The 18,132-nt window shown below is 38.0% G+C and overlaps 1 protein-coding gene across 1 annotated transcript in view; it reads left to right on the forward strand.

The window, feature by feature from the left end:
- Positions 1 to 18,132, forward strand: part of asic2 (acid-sensing (proton-gated) ion channel 2) — a 169,589-nt gene that overhangs the window by 120,170 nt on the left and 31,287 nt on the right. Inside the window, exon 2 of the mRNA XM_046866662.1 lies at positions 11,122 to 11,272. Coding sequence (XP_046722618.1) covers positions 11,122 to 11,272 — 151 coding nt within the window. The remainder of the gene's footprint in view (positions 1 to 11,121; positions 11,273 to 18,132) is intronic.

Raw genomic sequence — 18,132 nt, forward strand, 5'->3', positions numbered from 1 at the left:
GTCAAAACCCAAAGCAGAGAACCATCCTTCAATGCCAACACAGAAACAGAGACTGTCAACTTTGCAAAGAATTTGGTTATATCATCTTGGCGGCTTCGGAAAACAAACATTTCCTTACCTGGTGACAGCAAACTGCAGTCTCGAACCCAGCAATTCGGTTTTTGCTTTTGACAGACCCAGATCTTTGGCCAGATTGTTTAATTCCGATTGTGGATAGCCTGAGGAGCACCGTTCAAAATCCGGATCAATGTCACTGCCAGTTCCCTGCATTGCAGTTTCTTCATCTGATTTGTCCAAGGTTGATTCCTCTGGTGGTTTCTGGATTGGAAGACTGTCGGCTTGTGGCACGGATCTCATTGCTAAAGGCAGATTAAGGTATTCAAATGAGTTCTTGTTTTTGGCACAGGAACCAGACACATTAGTCAAACAGAAGTAACAGTCCATCACATGGTCTTTTTGTTTTTGCAAACTCATCGGCACAGCAAACTGCATTGTCTTTCGACTGCCTCCGAGCCAAGTTCTAAGACTGACAGCACAACAAATGTCAGGCACCCATTCCTTGTCTTGATCACCAATTTTACAGCCAAAGTCTAGATGATATTCTTTCTTTACAAGAGCAGTCATTGAGAGTCTCAGATAAACAAGCGTATATTCACTACAAATATAGCAGAATGCATCGCTTACGACATTGATGAGACGTATCGACCAAAACAGATTGTCCTGTAAAACGTATAACAACTAAATTACGTTACATTGCTACTGAGCCAAGATGCTATATTCTGAAACTATACGTACACAATATAAGGTCTATATTAATCTAATGAGCAGCATCTGTGTATGCATGCTACTTTCACTGCTGAGAGAGTGTCAAGCTAGCTCCAGGTTTGGACACAAATATAAGAAAAAAACAAGACAAAACTAAAGATTGCAATGAAACTGTATGTGATGGGCAGGTTTTGATGTGATTTTCATAATCAGCAGCCACAAATCTATAAGAAAACACCCAGCAGTGTTTAAGAAGCAAAAACTTCTTTGTGCAGTGTAATTAGTCTCTTCGGCTACAGGTGTGCTTTTTACCGCTCAGCTCCACCCTCCACTCGCTACAGTAACTGGCACTTGACTCATCCAAGGGGCCGGTACCACATTTATGTTTATACATTACGGTACTGTATATTGCTCTGTTTTGCTAAATTACGAACTGTCATTTCTTAAATTATTACCAACAATATTGATCACCATTCTTTGATATTCCTGGGTAAGCTAGGCCTTATCTCGACTTATGATATTTTCAAGTTACGATAGGGTAATTGGAACATTTCTCCTGTACTACTACCTTTACCATCAAAAAAACTATGAGGGGCGTTGAGTTTTCAATGGGCATTTGTTGTATGTGCAATGCACCAAAGTTTGAACGAATCAAGTGAATCCAAAACCAAACCACTATTGCTGAGCAATTGCACTTGGATTTGGACCACAGAAAACACACCCAGTATGTGAAACACCCTTAGTGTTATTTCCCTTTTAGATCAAGGTTACCAAACACAGTCCTGGTAATTAGTGATGCCTGCATTCCATCACAACTGCACAACTGGTGAGTCAAATCAGGTGTTGTTCATCAGGGGACAAAAAACATTAAATTGTGTTGGATGTAACTTGCAAATTGTGCTTTATTCTGGCCATGGACCTTTCAGTTTTAAAGGTTTATAACCCATAAAACTGGAACACATTTGCATAGCTAATTAAATACCCATCTTTGACCTAGGTTAGTGTAAGCAGTAAATATCCCTCTTTGACCTAAAGAGCAGACAACGCTTCGTTACCTGATTATTTGACTTTGCTTACCCATCATCAAATTAAAGGTGAATGCTAATGTGCATGGACACTGTGTTCCTGGCCACTGAGGCCTGGGGCATCATCAAATTTCATCAACTTCAATCTCGTGATAATAAGGCAAATGCCTTTTCATTCCACCACATGGGAGCCCTGAGTAGTTAAACCTTGAACATTTTCAGAGCAACTAATCTTGCTCAATTAGGTGGAACTCGCTATAAACCAACCCAAATATAAATACCATCTGCCCAAATTAATTTTTACAGGGTACAGACGAAGATACTAAATAATTGATTCTCAGGTTTTAATGATTGCGAAGGGATTTAAGGTGCTTATTATGCTGTGTAGGTGTTCTTGTTAGCATGCCAAATTAATGTGCCAATATAGAAGTTGTAAGTGATTTCGGAATGCATTATCACATTGAACTAGAGATAAAAATTACTGAGTGAAAGCTTCATTGCCAGGAGGCAACAGGCAATAAAAACAACTTGCCTTGTGCAGATTAATTAGCAGTTTGGATCTTAACTAATTCAAATTAGGTCAAATCCAATTTATCTCTCTGCCAAAGCAACCGTTCAAATAAGAAGTGTGCTTGAATAGTTGAAAGAAATAAATTCAGTTCATCTATTTTGGAACTTTAGTGCAGAATGTCCTTTAGATGAGATTCTGTGTTTTTGTTCGCAACTTCAGACAGACATCACTGAGTGTATCACAACCTGACATAGTATACTAACATGAGATACAACCCCAATTCCAAAAATGTCTGGATTTCTGGAGTTTTGGGAGAGAAATGTTGCCCCTAATGCCCTGATGAGACATGTCTCTGATACAGGATTCTAACTGCTCAACAGTTCTGGCTGTCCTTTGTTTTGGTTTTTTCATTTCATGATCTGCCAAATGTTTTCAAATGTTAAAAGGTCTAAACTGCAGGCAGGAGTCTTCTACTACAAAGTCATGCTATTGTAAAAGATGCAGTATGCAGTTAGTGTTGTCTTGCTTAAATATGCAAGGCCTTCTTTGAAAAAGACGTTTTCCTAATGGAAGCATTTGTTGCACTAAAATGTGTATATATTGTTCAGCATTGATGGAGCCTTTCCAAATGTCCAACCTGCCCATTCCACAGGCCCTAATGCTTTACCTTACCATATGTTTAGAAGTTTCTTTGATTTGCTGTTGCCCGTGTCTGTATTTACGGGACTAACATATTTTTATTGCCAGAAAAACGTAATATCCGGGTCATGGCACCATGTTTTTAAATTCTGAGATGCTGAGTTTTACTCGAATTATTGCTTTCAAAATAAGACTCGATTACACTGACTTGTGAGCAATAAATACAACTTGATGAATTGAGTTTTTATTTGGATTTGCAATGTAATTAGTGAAAGGTTCTGCCTCTTTATAACCTCTCTGGTCTCTTTGACATGTCAGCTGTCAAAACACAACAGACCACAAGAAACCTTTTTTTGTCTAATTAGTAAAATGAAGTGGGGAAAGTCATAAAATAATTTAATATGACTGCACAGTTATTGCTACAGTCTGATTTATTATCATATTTTAATTCATTATTCACAGTTGTAAGAGCAAGATAGAGACCTTTGGCAATGAATTGCATTGAAGATTAACAGTTGGATGCTTTCCACTCTCATTAATAGACTCGAACGCTTCTCTTAGTATGTCTTCGGTAGTATATCTTTGCTTTGATAACCCCAATGATTATGCAAGCAATTTAAACAGAAACGATTACACCAAGATCATGTTCTATATCATGGGATTTGAAGAGAACAAGCCTGACAGGCCCTGACAACAAATCCACCCTGGGCAGAGGAGGTTTGTAAAGGATAGAAATGTATCCTCAAAGAATGAAATGTAATTCCTCCATCTGGTATCAGACTTTCCTTATAATGCTGTGTTATGTACAGATGTTTACACAAATTTATATAAAACTGTCATCCCTGTAGTATACAAACCTATATCTGGACACCTCTTTAGGAATCAAGATGAATCATTGCTGTCATCCCTTTTCCCAGCTTAAGGCATTATCTACAGTATATATTCCAGGAATAGGCTAAGAGATAATACAGTAGTTGAGGGAGAGCGGTTTTACACCTCTGAAGCGAATCTGTTACTCTGGGAATGGAGGAAATTACCTGAAAAGCACTTTTGTCAAGCGTTTGTCAAGTCTACAAATGAGCCATGAACATGGAGACTGAAATCCCTGAAACCCTAGAAAAACTGTAAGCTGAGACCAGGGTATTAAAGCTGTCATGCTCACCCTTTAAAGCAGAGATGTAGAAGGTTCACCTTTGAAGTCACACCAGGTATTTCTATTAAAAGATCCTGTCCCATTCTTTTTGGACCTGCCAGATTTATCCAGATGTCCTGCTTCCAGATGGACTTCAATTGAAACCACTTGCTGCTGCTGAGGATGAACTGCCTAATGATCTCAACTCAATAACCATAAAGTGGGATTTTGACAGTAATGTTGCATCCAAGTATCCATCAGTGAAGGGTTGATAACTGATTATCTCTTTATCATGGCACCTGTTGGGCAGCAATGAACATTTTTACCTCAAACTTAACGTGTTATAAGCAGGAAAAATGGGCAAGTGTAAGAATTTGAGAAAGTTTGAAAAGGGCCAAATTGTGACGTCTAGACGACTGGGTCGGAGCGTCTCCAAAACTGCAGCTCTTGTGGGATGTTTCCCAGGTTGCAGTGGTCAGTATCTACCAAAAAAGGTCCAAGAAAGGAACAGTGGTGAACTGGTGACAGGGTCATGGGCGGCTGAGGCTTGTTGATGCACGTGGTCCTGTTCCTACAGACAAGCTCCTGTAGCTCAAATAGTTAAAGAACTTAATGCTGTTAATGCTCGATTGGTCAGGACTGTTTTGGCAACAAAAAGGGGACCAACACAATATTAGGCAGCTGATCATAATGTTATGCCTGATTGGTTTAAATTGCATTAAATAAGAAGTTATGAACCAAAAGTGTAACCCTATACTGTATTTCAGCAGTGTGTGTGAAGTAGGGGTTCTCCTGTTGTATGTCTGTAACTATAGAAAACGTTCTTCTTTTAAAGATTAGATGTGCAAGAGAATGGAACACCGAACTGCATTTATTATTTACATATAATTCTCAGTGATCTGCACTTATCTTGTACCTTGTCCTTTTTCTCAAGTAGAAATAAGGTGTACTTTTTTTTTCACTTCACTATTTAAGCAAAGGATTCATACTTTTACTCAAGTACAGGAATAGTTGACTTCTTCCCCTATTGATATTTAAATACAAAATGAGCTTCAGGATCCTATACGGTCCTCATGAGTAATATTTGTATATTTTTTGCCTTGAAAAACACAATAGACCAGAAATGTTGTGCAGTTTTACACTGTGTTTTGAGGCCTCCTAGTTGGTTGTAATAGCATGAACACTGGCAGTTCAAAAAAGAAGAGTCTCCTGGTCCATGAACTTTAGTCGTACGTCATAAAATCTCTGCAAACATTTATAAAACCCGACTGACAGACTATTAAACCCAGGTGATTTTTCATTATTTTCCCTGCGGCAGTCCTTGTCAACTCTCCAAATGTCAGGCTGTTCCGTCTTTCTGGGAGCTAGGGCATGCCATGAAGAATCTCACCAGTTACCACTAAATCACAGGTTTCTTTGTGGGGAAGAAATGATATACAGAGAATTAAAAAAAAAAAAAAAAAACAGCTTTCCAGTTGTACAGTATGTCATGTTTTTCAAGTCGAAAGTGAAATTCGCCAGCTGATTTGATATCATTCAGTTAGAAAAAACAGGCTCTTACAAGTTCTCCTGCATTTTTCCAGTAGGTTCCTTAATCAATATTTCTCTCAGTGCTGACATGGCCTTTTAAAGCATCACTGTTTACGACAGATATGTGTTGCCCTGTGTATTATCCTGCTACCATTTTTAATGCACTCTGCTCAATGTTGGTGAACTAGCTTTCTCCTTTCTCCAGATTTTCAGAAAAGCAGTAAGAATGTGCCTGCAGTAATATGTTAAGTGCCAGAGCGAATGCTGAGATCTGGGAAAAAAAAACCTCCAAAGCAGGCAGCCTGTGCACTTGACACATGGTTTGATTCAACTTTTAACCACGTTTCCTTAATTTACAAGTAATAGAAGTAAATCTATTTTTAAATTTGTGCCTCCTGTCAAGTTCTTTAGTTCAGCAGACAGCAGTGTCTGTATTTCAAGCTTTGAATAAGTATAAATCATTGAAAAAAATTTTTTTCCTGCTGTTGCTGTCCTCCGAGTAAATCCAAATAAGACAGGGACATGAAGAGAAACATGGAGATTGTCAGAGACATAAAGAGAGAAAGACAGAGACGGGGACATTGAGCGTATCATAGTCGTAGAGACATACCTAGAGATAGATGTGAATAGAGACATAGAGAGATTCACAGAGAGATGAATAGGGATATGCAAAAAAAAAAAATGGTTTATATATATATATATATATATATATATATATATATATATATATATATATATATATATATATATATAAACCATTATAAAGATATTATAAACCATCATAACCATCATGTATAATATTTCATTATTTTATTTATTTTACTTTCTAAGCCATTAGAGGTTGTGTGTGTATGTGTGTGTGTGAGAGGGAGTGTGAGTAATGTGCAGATCTCAGTAAGGTCTCTACAGTTAATTTTTACAATATGCTATTAATGATCTATAGCAGAGCTCTGTAAAATCTGTGCAAACAGAGTCTCATTCACATGTAAAGCATCACTCTACTCTTACACTTATGATTATAGAGACAAGGGGACATGGGATCCGGGCTGTTAGAGTGTATTTGTATATATTTTTTTATTTTTAAAAAGAAGCTCATAATTTAATCGTTATGACATTTATAGAATTTGTAGGACTCCCTTATACATGAGCAACTTACATTTATCTCATTTATACAACTGAGCAGTTGAGGATTAAGGGCCTTGCTCAAGGGCCCAGCAGTGGCAGATTGATGGTATTTGAACTTTCAATCTTCTGATCAGAAGTCCAACATCTTAACTTTATTCAGTTTAATTTATTTTTATTATTATTTGAGATTTTCATTTGGAGTGACGATGATAGACAGGATTAGGAACGAGTGAATTAGAGGGAGACGACTGAGAGAGAGTGCATGTATTGATGTTGGGGACAGGGAGGCACGATTGAGATGGTTTGAGAGACATGGTGTATATAGGTAAAAGAACGCTGAGTATGGAGGTGCCAGGAAGGAGGAAAAGGAAAAGACAAAGGAGGAGGTTTATAGATGTGGTGACGTGGAAGACGTGCATGTAGTTAATTTAAAAGAGGCACATGTAGAGGACAGAGTATTATGGAGACGGTATATGATGTGTATATGAGTATATGATCCACTGTGGACAAATGTCACTTCCAACTTCCATTCAAAAAGTTGTTCACTGATGGACACAGTGGCAAAACCATCTATGCCAAGTGTTCTAATCCATGTGGATCATCCTCAGCAGCAGTTAGTGGTGTTCTAGTGGGAGGCGTTAACTAAATGGTAAAGGCATTGGACTTTGGATCTGAAGGTCATAAGTTCAAATCCCAGCCATGCCAAGCTGCCACACCTGGGCCCCTGACCAAGGCCCTTAAGCCCATGGCTGCTCAGTTGTGTGAATATAAGAAATGTAAAGTAGGTTTTGGAAAATGCAAGGGGCAGGATCACAGGCATCCCAGGACCATGTGTAGCTTAATACAGAGAAGAGGACAAACAGAATCATGGATTATTAGGTAACCTTCTTCAGTAAATTTGTGACTGTGAAGCCGTGACTTTTTAGTTAAAATTAACATCCACCATCCCAGAATACTGATTAGATGACTATAAAGTAGAATCAAATATAAGTGGATCAGACTGTCTTCAACAAAAAGCTGTCAATGCTGATTAAAACCAGACTTCTCTTTTTTGGGTAAACTCTAAAGTGGACATGATGTACAGACCCATCTTCATCTGGAAATGATTAAAAAGGTCTTCTCCAGATGAGCTCCTTAATCAAATTGTGAACCTATCCCGAATGGTTTATTTTAGGAGGCTTGAGGATAAAATCTCTTAGGCCTTTGCTCTCACCCATATAGTGATTTGGTTGATAGTGTGGCTATTAAGCAATTACCTAGAAATACAATTTGTTCATGATTAGCTAAACACACTAGGCTTAAAATAACATAGTTAAATAATTTTTTTATTATTATTTTAGGGGGAAAAAGGACTATAATGCTTTTGAGCAGCTTATTTACATTATGATGACTGAAATTCAATTTCCAAAACTTTCCTGTAATAATAATAATAATAATAATAATGTTAAAAATAAATCCTTAAAATCCATGGATTCATGTATCTTTAACATTTCTTTCTGGTTGCTAAGCTGTCTTGACAAGTGCAGTGAAAAATCCCAGAAAATCAATCTTCCAACATGCCTGTTTCCATTCATCTCACCCAGCATAGGTCATATTGATCTGACAACCTGCCTTAATAAGCTAAATGTTAACTAAGCTGCCGAGTTGTAAAAATAGCTAAGCGTTATTTTAAGCGTATAGAGGTCAAAGAGGTTCTGTAAGTTATAAAGATTTACTGTTTACAAAAAAGCTGAATCTAAACATTGAGCTTGGAAACCTGAAAATCCTTTTTTGTGTTTGTGTCTTTTTATTCGCTTTTTATTTAAAATGTACATATTATTTTGAACCCTAAATTCAAATTACGTTATAGAAGATTTAACTATATTGTCATTGTACAGTGTGCAGAGCCAATGACACTTTCTAATGGCACTTTCTATTTTGGTCAAGAAAACAAATAGAAATACGGTAATTTCCAGGCTATAAAGCGCACCCATATATGAATTTTTTAAATATTTTTATTTTGAACATAAAAAAGCCGCACCTGTCTATAAGCCACAGGTGTCTACACTGAAACTAATGAACTTTACACAGGCTTTAACGAAAGACACGTTACACATGGTGTAACGGGTGAAATATGTTGCGCTTCCTTTAGGAGCATAGCGGTATTTTGGGAATAGCCTGGCACTGCATTCTTCCGATATTACTGCATGTGTGCAAGACGAGGAATATGTCCTTATTATTTTCTGAAGTTTCTTTGTCTAACCCGTAACGCTGTTGCCAAGAAAAATAAAAAAGCACGAGTTTTGGAAACCTGTCTGTGCTTATATGATTTCTGTTGCAACTGGAGTTAGCGAGTTCTCCCTTCACCCAGACTCAACACGCTACAACGGCTTGTATCTAAACAGTAGCCTACCAAGAAAGTAATTGTTCACTGTCTTCCTCCTTCCTTTCACAACTATTTTCATGGGAGTTTATCTTTTGGTATCGTCGTGCGTTTAAAAATAAAATTTTTCTCCCGATGCCGTGCAGCTCAGAACACAGGTGAGGGGCGTTTTTTCGTTTCCGTTCAGAAATTTCACTGGTCTAATGTTATGGGGTTCAGTTTTTTCAGTTTGTGAAACCGGGAAAAACCCAGGAAAAATTCATAAATAAACCGCTTCGTTGTTTAAGCCGCGAGGTTCAAAACGTAGGAAAAATGTAACGGCTTATTGTCCGTAAAATACGGTAATAAAAAATAAATAATAATTAAGAAATATTACAAATATTTATAAAATATATTTGTTACTATAGTAATAGTCCATCTTTACTGTATTCCCAAAAGTATTGAAACCCATGAATTTCCATCAATATGTGATTCTTCCCCAAATTACAATATTGAAATTTTCTATTTTACCCAGGAGACCCAACCCTGTTCTAGCATGACAATGCACATGTGCACAAAGCCAGCCTCGACCTGGTTTATATTGCTTGTAGAGGAAAGATCTTGAGTGGTCTGCTATAGAGCTCTGACCTCAACCCTATTAAACACTTTTGGGATGAATTGGAATGCTGACAGCAACCCAGGCCTTCTCACCTAAATCAGTAATGAGCACAATGAGCACTCTAGATGAGCACAAATCTCCACAAGCACACTCCAAGATCTAGTGGAACATCTTCTCAAAAGACTGAAGGTGATTATAAGAGCAAATTGGCACTAAATATGGAATGTGTTGAAAAAGCACATACCATACTTATGGCTAGGAGTCCACAAACTCATAATATTTTTTAGATTTCATTTTTTTTTTACTTCCTCTCTTTCTTCCTTTCCCCCATCAAAGCTACAGCTTATATTTTTTTAATGTGTTTTAATCCTACCTGTATAGTTAATAATCTGAAATTCCCACATAAAACCTTTGGAGGCATTTATTCATTTTAAGATGGTTTCAGCTCTTGCTGTTCAGTACATTTCATTGTGTAAGAGAAAGAAATTGTTTTTTTTTTAACTCAGGAAATAGACTCCTGGTAAAGTGACGTTTGAAAAAAAAAAAGAAAAGAAAAGAAAAGGATTGCCGGTGACCGCTATGTCAACATCATACTGAATCTACTTATTTGCCAGGCAACTGTGAAAAACTGATAGCCTGGATACATAACGCACATGTCCCAAGCTAGTGATTTGTTCATCTCTGACAGGCAATAGAGTTTAATACCAGTAAAAAGCCCATTCTTTTAAGAGTTTCTTGCTGGGTGTCTGTTTTTGACTCTCCACATCCAAACACAAACCCTGGGGCCAGCCCTCTATTAGTTTACTAGCTTTTTTTTTCTTTTCAACTATCTCCTGCACTCTATACTCCATTACCTGTCTACAATCAACCACAAACCACTGACTCCCTGGGGCTTCTAATGAGAAGGATGGAGAGAGAAAGATTGGGAGAGAGAGAGAGAGAAAAAAGAGAGAGCGATAGAGAGAGAGAAAGAGGTAGAAAGGACAAGAAGGTGGCATGTTTGTCCTCATGCTCCATTACTTCCTAATGGGATGAATTTGTCCTTATTCAGTCCGCTGTGTAAAGCCATGGGCTGTAAAAGCACAGCCGTCATTTCCTTGTCCTCACTTCGAGACCGTCTAATTCCCAAAGCAGAGTTCATTCTAGATCCTGGGGAAGGGTGGGGTTTACTGATGGAGAAAGTGTGACCCAGAGGCATGCTAGATTGCCTCTGCTCACTGAGATCCATCCATTTGCAGCTTTTTTGCATCATCACTGTTGCGAGTCTGCAGCTCTGTCTGTCCAGCAGCAATAGAGCTAAATGTAGCTCCTGCTGACTTACTGATGTAAATGTTTTTTGGGGGTTTTTGTTGTTTTTTTAATCCTATCTCAATGCCATCTAGTACTACAGACACACTCATGTAACAATGTTTTATTTTTTTCTTCTTGTTGCAGGTTTTTACACGATATGGGAAGTGTTATATGTTCAATGCAGCTGAGGAGGGCAAGGCTCTGAGAACCACGATGAAAGGAGGAACCGGAAATGGCCTTGAGATTATGTTGGATATTCAGCAAGATGAGTACTTGCCTGTGTGGGGAGAGACGGGTAAACACACACACACACACACACACACACACACACACACACACACAATAGTATAATATTTTGTGCTACAGTATGATAAACCTTAATCTTCCTATTACTTTAGCCTCAGCAAACCAAAAAAAAAAAAATCTGGTTGTGTTTTTTTTTTTTTTTTTTTTTCCCCAACTGCCATTTGTGTATGAAAGTGTTTCCATGTGGGTACCACACAACTTCGGGTCCTTGTGCAGACTGTTCCCAACTAATGTGTAAAAAATTTGCCCATATATACACTATAGAAAAGTATTAAAGCACCTGACTTTTCATGACACAATGCCAAACTGTTGGCACAAAGTTGGATGCACACAATTGTATATGACGTCTTTAGATGTAGTAGCATGACATTTTCCCCTCATTTGAACAAGGAGACCCAAACCTGTTTCAGCATGACAATGTCCCACTGCAAAAAGCCAGCTTCATGAAGATATGCTTTACATGGTTTGGAGTGGAAGATCTTAAGTGCCCTGCTATAGAGCTTTGACCTCAAGACCTCACAAACCTCTTGAACACCTTTGGGATGAATTGGAATGCTGACTGCACTTCTTTCTTACCTCACCTACATCAGTACCTGACCATGGTTAGGTGTCCACAAACTTTTGAAAAAGAAAGAATGGTGCTTTTACACTTTTCACATGTACTTTACATCACAGTGAATTTTTTCTTCGCGTATCCCAACATGTAAAGAATCTGGGGTCAGAGCGCAGGGTCAGACAATGATACAGCACCCTTGGAGCACTGAGGGTTAAGGGCCTTGCTCAGGGGCCCAACAGTGTCAGCTTTGAGATCAGTAACCCAGTAACCTTGAAGATCAGTAACTCAGACACGTAACCACTGAGCTAACACTTCACCTGTCCATATAGAGTATGTTAAAAAATTAAATTTAAGTATTAGGCATGCTATCACCTAATTGTTCAAGGAGCTGAAAAATTTGTTGTTATTTAGTTTAGTTTAGTTTTCCTTAACTCTGCTCTATTCTCAATAATTTATGGTTTGGACATGTGCAGAGGAGGGACATGAATTATATTGGTAGAAGAATGCTGAGGATGGAGCCACCAGGAAGGAGAAAAAGAGGACGGCCAAGGAGGTGGTTCATGGATGTGGTGAGGGAAGACATGCAGGTAGTTGGTGTAAAAGAGGCAGATGTAGAGGACAGAGATGGATGGAGATGGATGGAGATGGATGATCTGCTGTGGCGACCCCTAATGGGAGCAGCCGAAAGAGGAAGAAGAAGAAGAAGAATTTACTAACATGACTGGAAAAAGAAAATATGTCCCATTCCAATAGAATAGAGATGAGATGTTTTGACTTGTCACATATACATTACAGCACAGTAAAATTCTTTCTTTGCATATCTCAACAATGTTATGGAGCTGGAGACAGAACACATGGTCAGCCATGATGCAGTGTCCCTGGAGCACAGAGAGTTAAGGGTCTTTCTCAAGGGCCCAAGAATAGCAGCTTGGCAATACTGGGGTTTAAACCTCCAACCTTCTGATTGGTAACCCAGAGCCTTAACCACTGAGTTACCACTTGCATAGTGAGACTCCGTTCGAGTCCATGCTGACTATAATCAGGTGTTTTACAATGATCACATTTTAAAACATCGCATTTATTAACAAGAAACAATGCAGTTTTTGATCCTAATCTAACCTGTAAAGTATTTCATTAAACACACAAATTAGACTAATACGAATGGAATTCTCAGTGCTCCAGGCATCATTTTTACTCCTCTTGCAGCAGTACATTAATAAAGAAGTGATTTGCTCTCCCAGTGTTTTCATCATGACATTCATCTCTCCTGGGAGCATTACACACAGCAAAGAGTTGCTTATTGCTTCACTAAGATTCACTCAGCCACTTCATTTCTCTCCCCACCATTTTTCTGACACTATAGCACACCATTCGATTCATTCTAACATCATTGAGACATCATAATAGCCCATTTTGGAGGAGTTGTAGAAACCAGATTTTACAGTAAACTTTTTATTAGATTGGACAGACTTTCCAGTGCACACAGCAATAATCACTAGATGACAAGATACTAGTTTAAAACAATTTCATCAACAGTTTGTGATGTTCATTTATGCACAATCTATCAATGGAAAATGAAGTAGATTTTTATAGTAAATTTACTTGGATGGTATTTGGCGGATGCACTTATCCAGAGCGACTTATATTGTATTTTCTCATTCATAAAACTGAGCAGCTATTGGGGTTAAAGGCCCTGTGCAGGGGTCCAGGAGTGGCAGGGATTTGAACTCATGACATAATATACAATTCCTTAACCATTAAGCTACCACCTCCCTCCCTTCCTGTATTTGGGAATTATCTTAAATATGGTTCCAGCAGAGGTTTTACATTTAGATTTGAGTAAAAAGTTCTCACCTTTTAATAGACTTGAGTACCAAAAGTCAAAGTGTTGCTGTATGAGAACTGTGTAGATAATGGATGCAGTTTGGTGTTCCATTGTTCTGCACATCAAACCTTTGTAATGAGAGAGTTTTCTATAGTTACAGATACACAGTGAGAGAGCCTTCACTTCAAACACACTCTTACCAGAAGTGTAGGGTTACGCTTGGACTTTTCATTTACTTTTTCATCTTTTTATTTTTTGGCTTCAAAGTAGTGAGGAGCAGCAGGTTTTTTTCTGAATTGTAGTTGAGTAAAACTTTCCACCCATTGAAAATACTCTGATGGTCTAAATACTTAAAAAGATTTATCTAATAACAAAGTAAAAATACTCTTATATCTTATTATCAATGCAAACGATTAAGAACCAGTTTTTTTAATTAATCTTTTTAATTCAATTCAATCGATTTTTATTTGTATAGTGCTTTTAACAACGGTCTCAAAGCAGCTTTACAAAGATAAAGCGTTATAAAGTTGTATAAAAGAGTGTCTACATTGAGTGCTATAAGTCTATTCCTAAAATTGTAGGTTTATCTCTAATTAGCGAGCCAGAGATTTCAAGTTTCCAACAAAGTAAGAAAATACATTTAATAAGTAAATCGTGTAGACACTTAATTGGGGGAAAAATGAAGGTAAATAAAAGTGAAGATAAAAAAAGTTAAAGCAATAAATCCAATTGTTGTATGCAATTTTCCTTTTCAGTCTGCTTCCTCTCCAAGTTTTCTTCTTAACCTTGCCTCTGGGAGTTTTTCCTCTCCACCGTCGCCTCCGGCTTGCCTGTTAATCCAAAACTGCACCTGTATTTCTGTAGCACTTTAAATGCAGTGTAAAGTTCTGCATGGCTGAGTGGTCCAAGATCCTCTCCGTGCATTGGCACATTTGTTAGTCGTTACAGGAAGAAGCTCTGGGCTGTTATTCTCTCTTAAGGAAGCTTCAAATATTATTTGTGTGGGTGCTGATCATTTTGAAAACCAGTGTTTGCAGAAAAAAAACTCAATTTCACTTGATGCACTCTCTCTCTCTCTCTCTTTCACTCTCTATCACTTCAATAACTGTTCATTAAAATTCATTGGAATACTTGCAATCTTATTACACTACTTTATCTCTGTGGATGGTTTACAGCAGAAAGAATTCTAGACACGTGTTTCAAATAACTAACGGAAACAACGGTCATTTTTATCCACTCAGTCAGTTTTCTAGTCATCCATCAACGACAGCTTTAACTTGTCAGTGCTGGCAAATTCAATTCAATTTATTTATATTTGTACAGGGCTTTTAACCATGGACATTGTCCCAATGACGCTTTACAGAGATAAAGAGGTTATAAAGTAAGAATGTAAATATGTTTAGTGCCTATAAACTTGTGCCTATAATGTTTTTTTCCCCCCTAATGAGTGAACCCAGTTAAAACTGTGGCATGGAAAAACTCCCTGAGATGGTATCAGGAAGAAACCTTGAGAGGAACCAGACTCAAAAGAGAACTTCATGGATCTTTAGGTGGTTTATGTGGAAACATCCTTAACTGCACAGAGTGTCTACAATTGATCAGAACTCCATCCAGAGGTAGGGATGATATAGTGAAGATGAATCAAGCAGATATGGTGTACAATAGGATTCAAGTCACGGCCCTGGCTGGACCACTCTAGAACATTCACTCACATCCACTCTTGTGTTGTATTGGCTGTGTGCTTAGGGTTGGTGTGATGTAGAAAGCTGAACCTTTGGCCCAGACTGAGTGCTGTGAAACAGCTTTTTATTGAGGATATCTCTGTACTTTGCTCTATTTAGCCTTCCCTCAACCCTGACCAGTTGCCAAGTGCCTGCTGCAAAAAACCACCCCCATAGCATGATGCTGCCACCACCATGCTTCATTTTAGGAATGGCTTTGTGCTGGTATTGAGCGGTGAGGCAGGTTTTAAGTGTTGTTGCTAAGGGTCTAGGTAAATACGTATGTACATGTAACGTCTTTTTTTTTTTTTTTTTTTTTAGATTTTTAGAACTAACATGAGCACTGGAGTATAAGATTATAAGTAATGATTCTACAGTCTTATACAGTCATTGTGGTTATAAAACTAGGAGCTACTGAGCAAGTCATAAAATAGCTCAACATTTGTGATCATCACAGATCCAACACCAGCTTCTCCATGCCAGAGCCTATAAACACTTAAGGAGGTCTAATGTCAAAACTCCACATGAAGTGGGATCCAATTGGCGCTGGTACATCTCTAGATGGTTCGGGATGTTTGACAACTAGCTAGCAGAGGCTCTGATTCCTTTTGTATAGACACTCCCACTTTACAAACATTCACTTTACGAACTTTCGCGGATATATATATAGTTTATAGGGAAGCCAGAATTTCTGTATTTCTGAACTGACATTATTTGTAGACTAGAAGTGGTAGCACTGCGTTAGCATGTACACCTGGGTACAGGTCAGAGTTTTGAGAGTTTTTCAGTGTGTTGATCCCCTTTGCTTTCACAAACATTATCTACATAAGCCACAAGGTTGTCCTTTATTTCTCCTCCACCCCTCACCTTCTTTACACAACATACTGTCTTATTTGAAGTTCTAGGTGAGAGAGAGAGAGAGAGAGAGAGAGAGAGATGGATGGGTACAAGTAAAAAAAATTGGAAATGCAAGGTGCAAAGTGGAAGTGTGTGCATGCATATGCAATGCCTCCATGTGTTGCAGTGGCCAGGAAAAAAAGTTTTGGCATTAGTTCAGTGCAGGTATGGTGGGCGGAACTCGGCAAACTCTGTGCACTTGTTTATTAGCATACAGTGTTGACTTTCACTGGCTGTGGCAAGAAATTTCTGATTTCATCCGTGCATGAATACTGATATTACTGATGAAACTTCAGTACGTTCCAAAAGACGAAATAGAAAGTTTTTGCGCTAGTCTGGCTTTCTGATTGCTCGTCGATGAGAGCTTTGGCTAGAAGTCTACTGTTTAAAAAAAAGTATTTTCCCAGAGTGCAGCTGAATTCTTATTTCTGAATGGTCGGAAGGTGTCGATTCATTTTCTGGGCTGCAAGACATAGCGCAGGTTTATGTTTATGATTAATGTTTTCTTTAAGGGAATGCTAATTTAATATTTGTGTAAAGCTTACATTTATGGCATTTTTCGGACACCACAATCCAGAGCGACTTTTATGCAGCTAAACGAAATGGGGGTGAGTACAGGGTCAACCGGCAGCAGGGTTTGGGGGTCCATCCGAGGCATTTTAGATTAAACGCAACAAAAAAAAACACCTGGAGGTTATACAAAGCGGCGCTTATGTGGCATAGAAGTACTACAGTGATGCATGAGCATGTAAAAAGAAATCATACTAGTGTCACGGATGAAGGTGAAGCATCAACACGGTGAGCAAAAACTGTACAATCCCCATCATGTGAAATGGTGTAGTTTAATAAAGTGCTATTGTGTAAACTGTTTGTAACTTCGGGACAGTTGCAATGGAAAACTGTGTTTCTTCATTGTGTTTTTATAGCATTTGTCTACTTCAACAGTTACCCGTTTTTAAACTTGACTTACTGTGACTTTACTATGATCAAATGCTTGTTTTCAATGTTTTCATATTTAATTTATGCATATATCATTGAATTATTATACAAAATTAAATGAATTATATATTTAAGATGCTTATATCTTCACAACTAAACATAATGTTTGTAAAAGAAAAATGTTCGTCTGATTAATCATCTGATTAATCGCTTATGAAAATAGTAAGTTGCAGCCCTGCCATATGGCTTAGTGTGTCCTTTCTCACTTCCTGTATCTCTTATTGCCTCTTTTCATCGTGTCTCATATTTTCTCATCTCTTTTGTCTCTTTTTTGCCTTTTGTTTTCTTGTCTCATATTGTTTTGCCTCAGCTTGTCTTTTCTCTTCCATGTTTCTTGTCACATATGTTTCTTGTCACATCTGTTTATCCCCTGTTATCTTCTCATTTTTTCTCATCTTATCTCAAATTATTTCTTCTCTTATTATTTTTCTTTTCCTTTCCTTTCCTTTCCTTTCCTTTCCTTTCCTTTCCTTTCCTTTCCTTTCCTTTCCTTCTTTCTCATAATTTCTTTTCTTTTTTTTCTCTTCTCCTCTTCATCTTCTCCCCACTCATTCCCCCCTTCGATTCCTCTCCCATAGTCTTGTCATCTCGTTTCTTCTCAGCTTATTCTCTCTCCCTTCGTCTCCTTTCATCTTTTCCAAATCGACAGTACGATTGTTTGTCCTTCGAGCTGTGGAAAATGGTGAATATGCACTACAGTGATTATGGTTCCAGCTGGAGAAACATGCTTGACCTTGCTCTCCTCTTCACAACCACAAAATAAAAATCACTGTGTACACTGAGCTCAGAAACAGACTGACCTATGGGGGGCTTCAGAAGGCATGTTCTAGTTCAACCTCTGTCCATTGCTT

Source organism: Silurus meridionalis, chromosome 14 (assembly GCF_014805685.1).
Source record: "Silurus meridionalis isolate SWU-2019-XX chromosome 14, ASM1480568v1, whole genome shotgun sequence".
NCBI classification, from domain to species: domain Eukaryota; kingdom Metazoa; phylum Chordata; class Actinopteri; order Siluriformes; family Siluridae; genus Silurus; species Silurus meridionalis.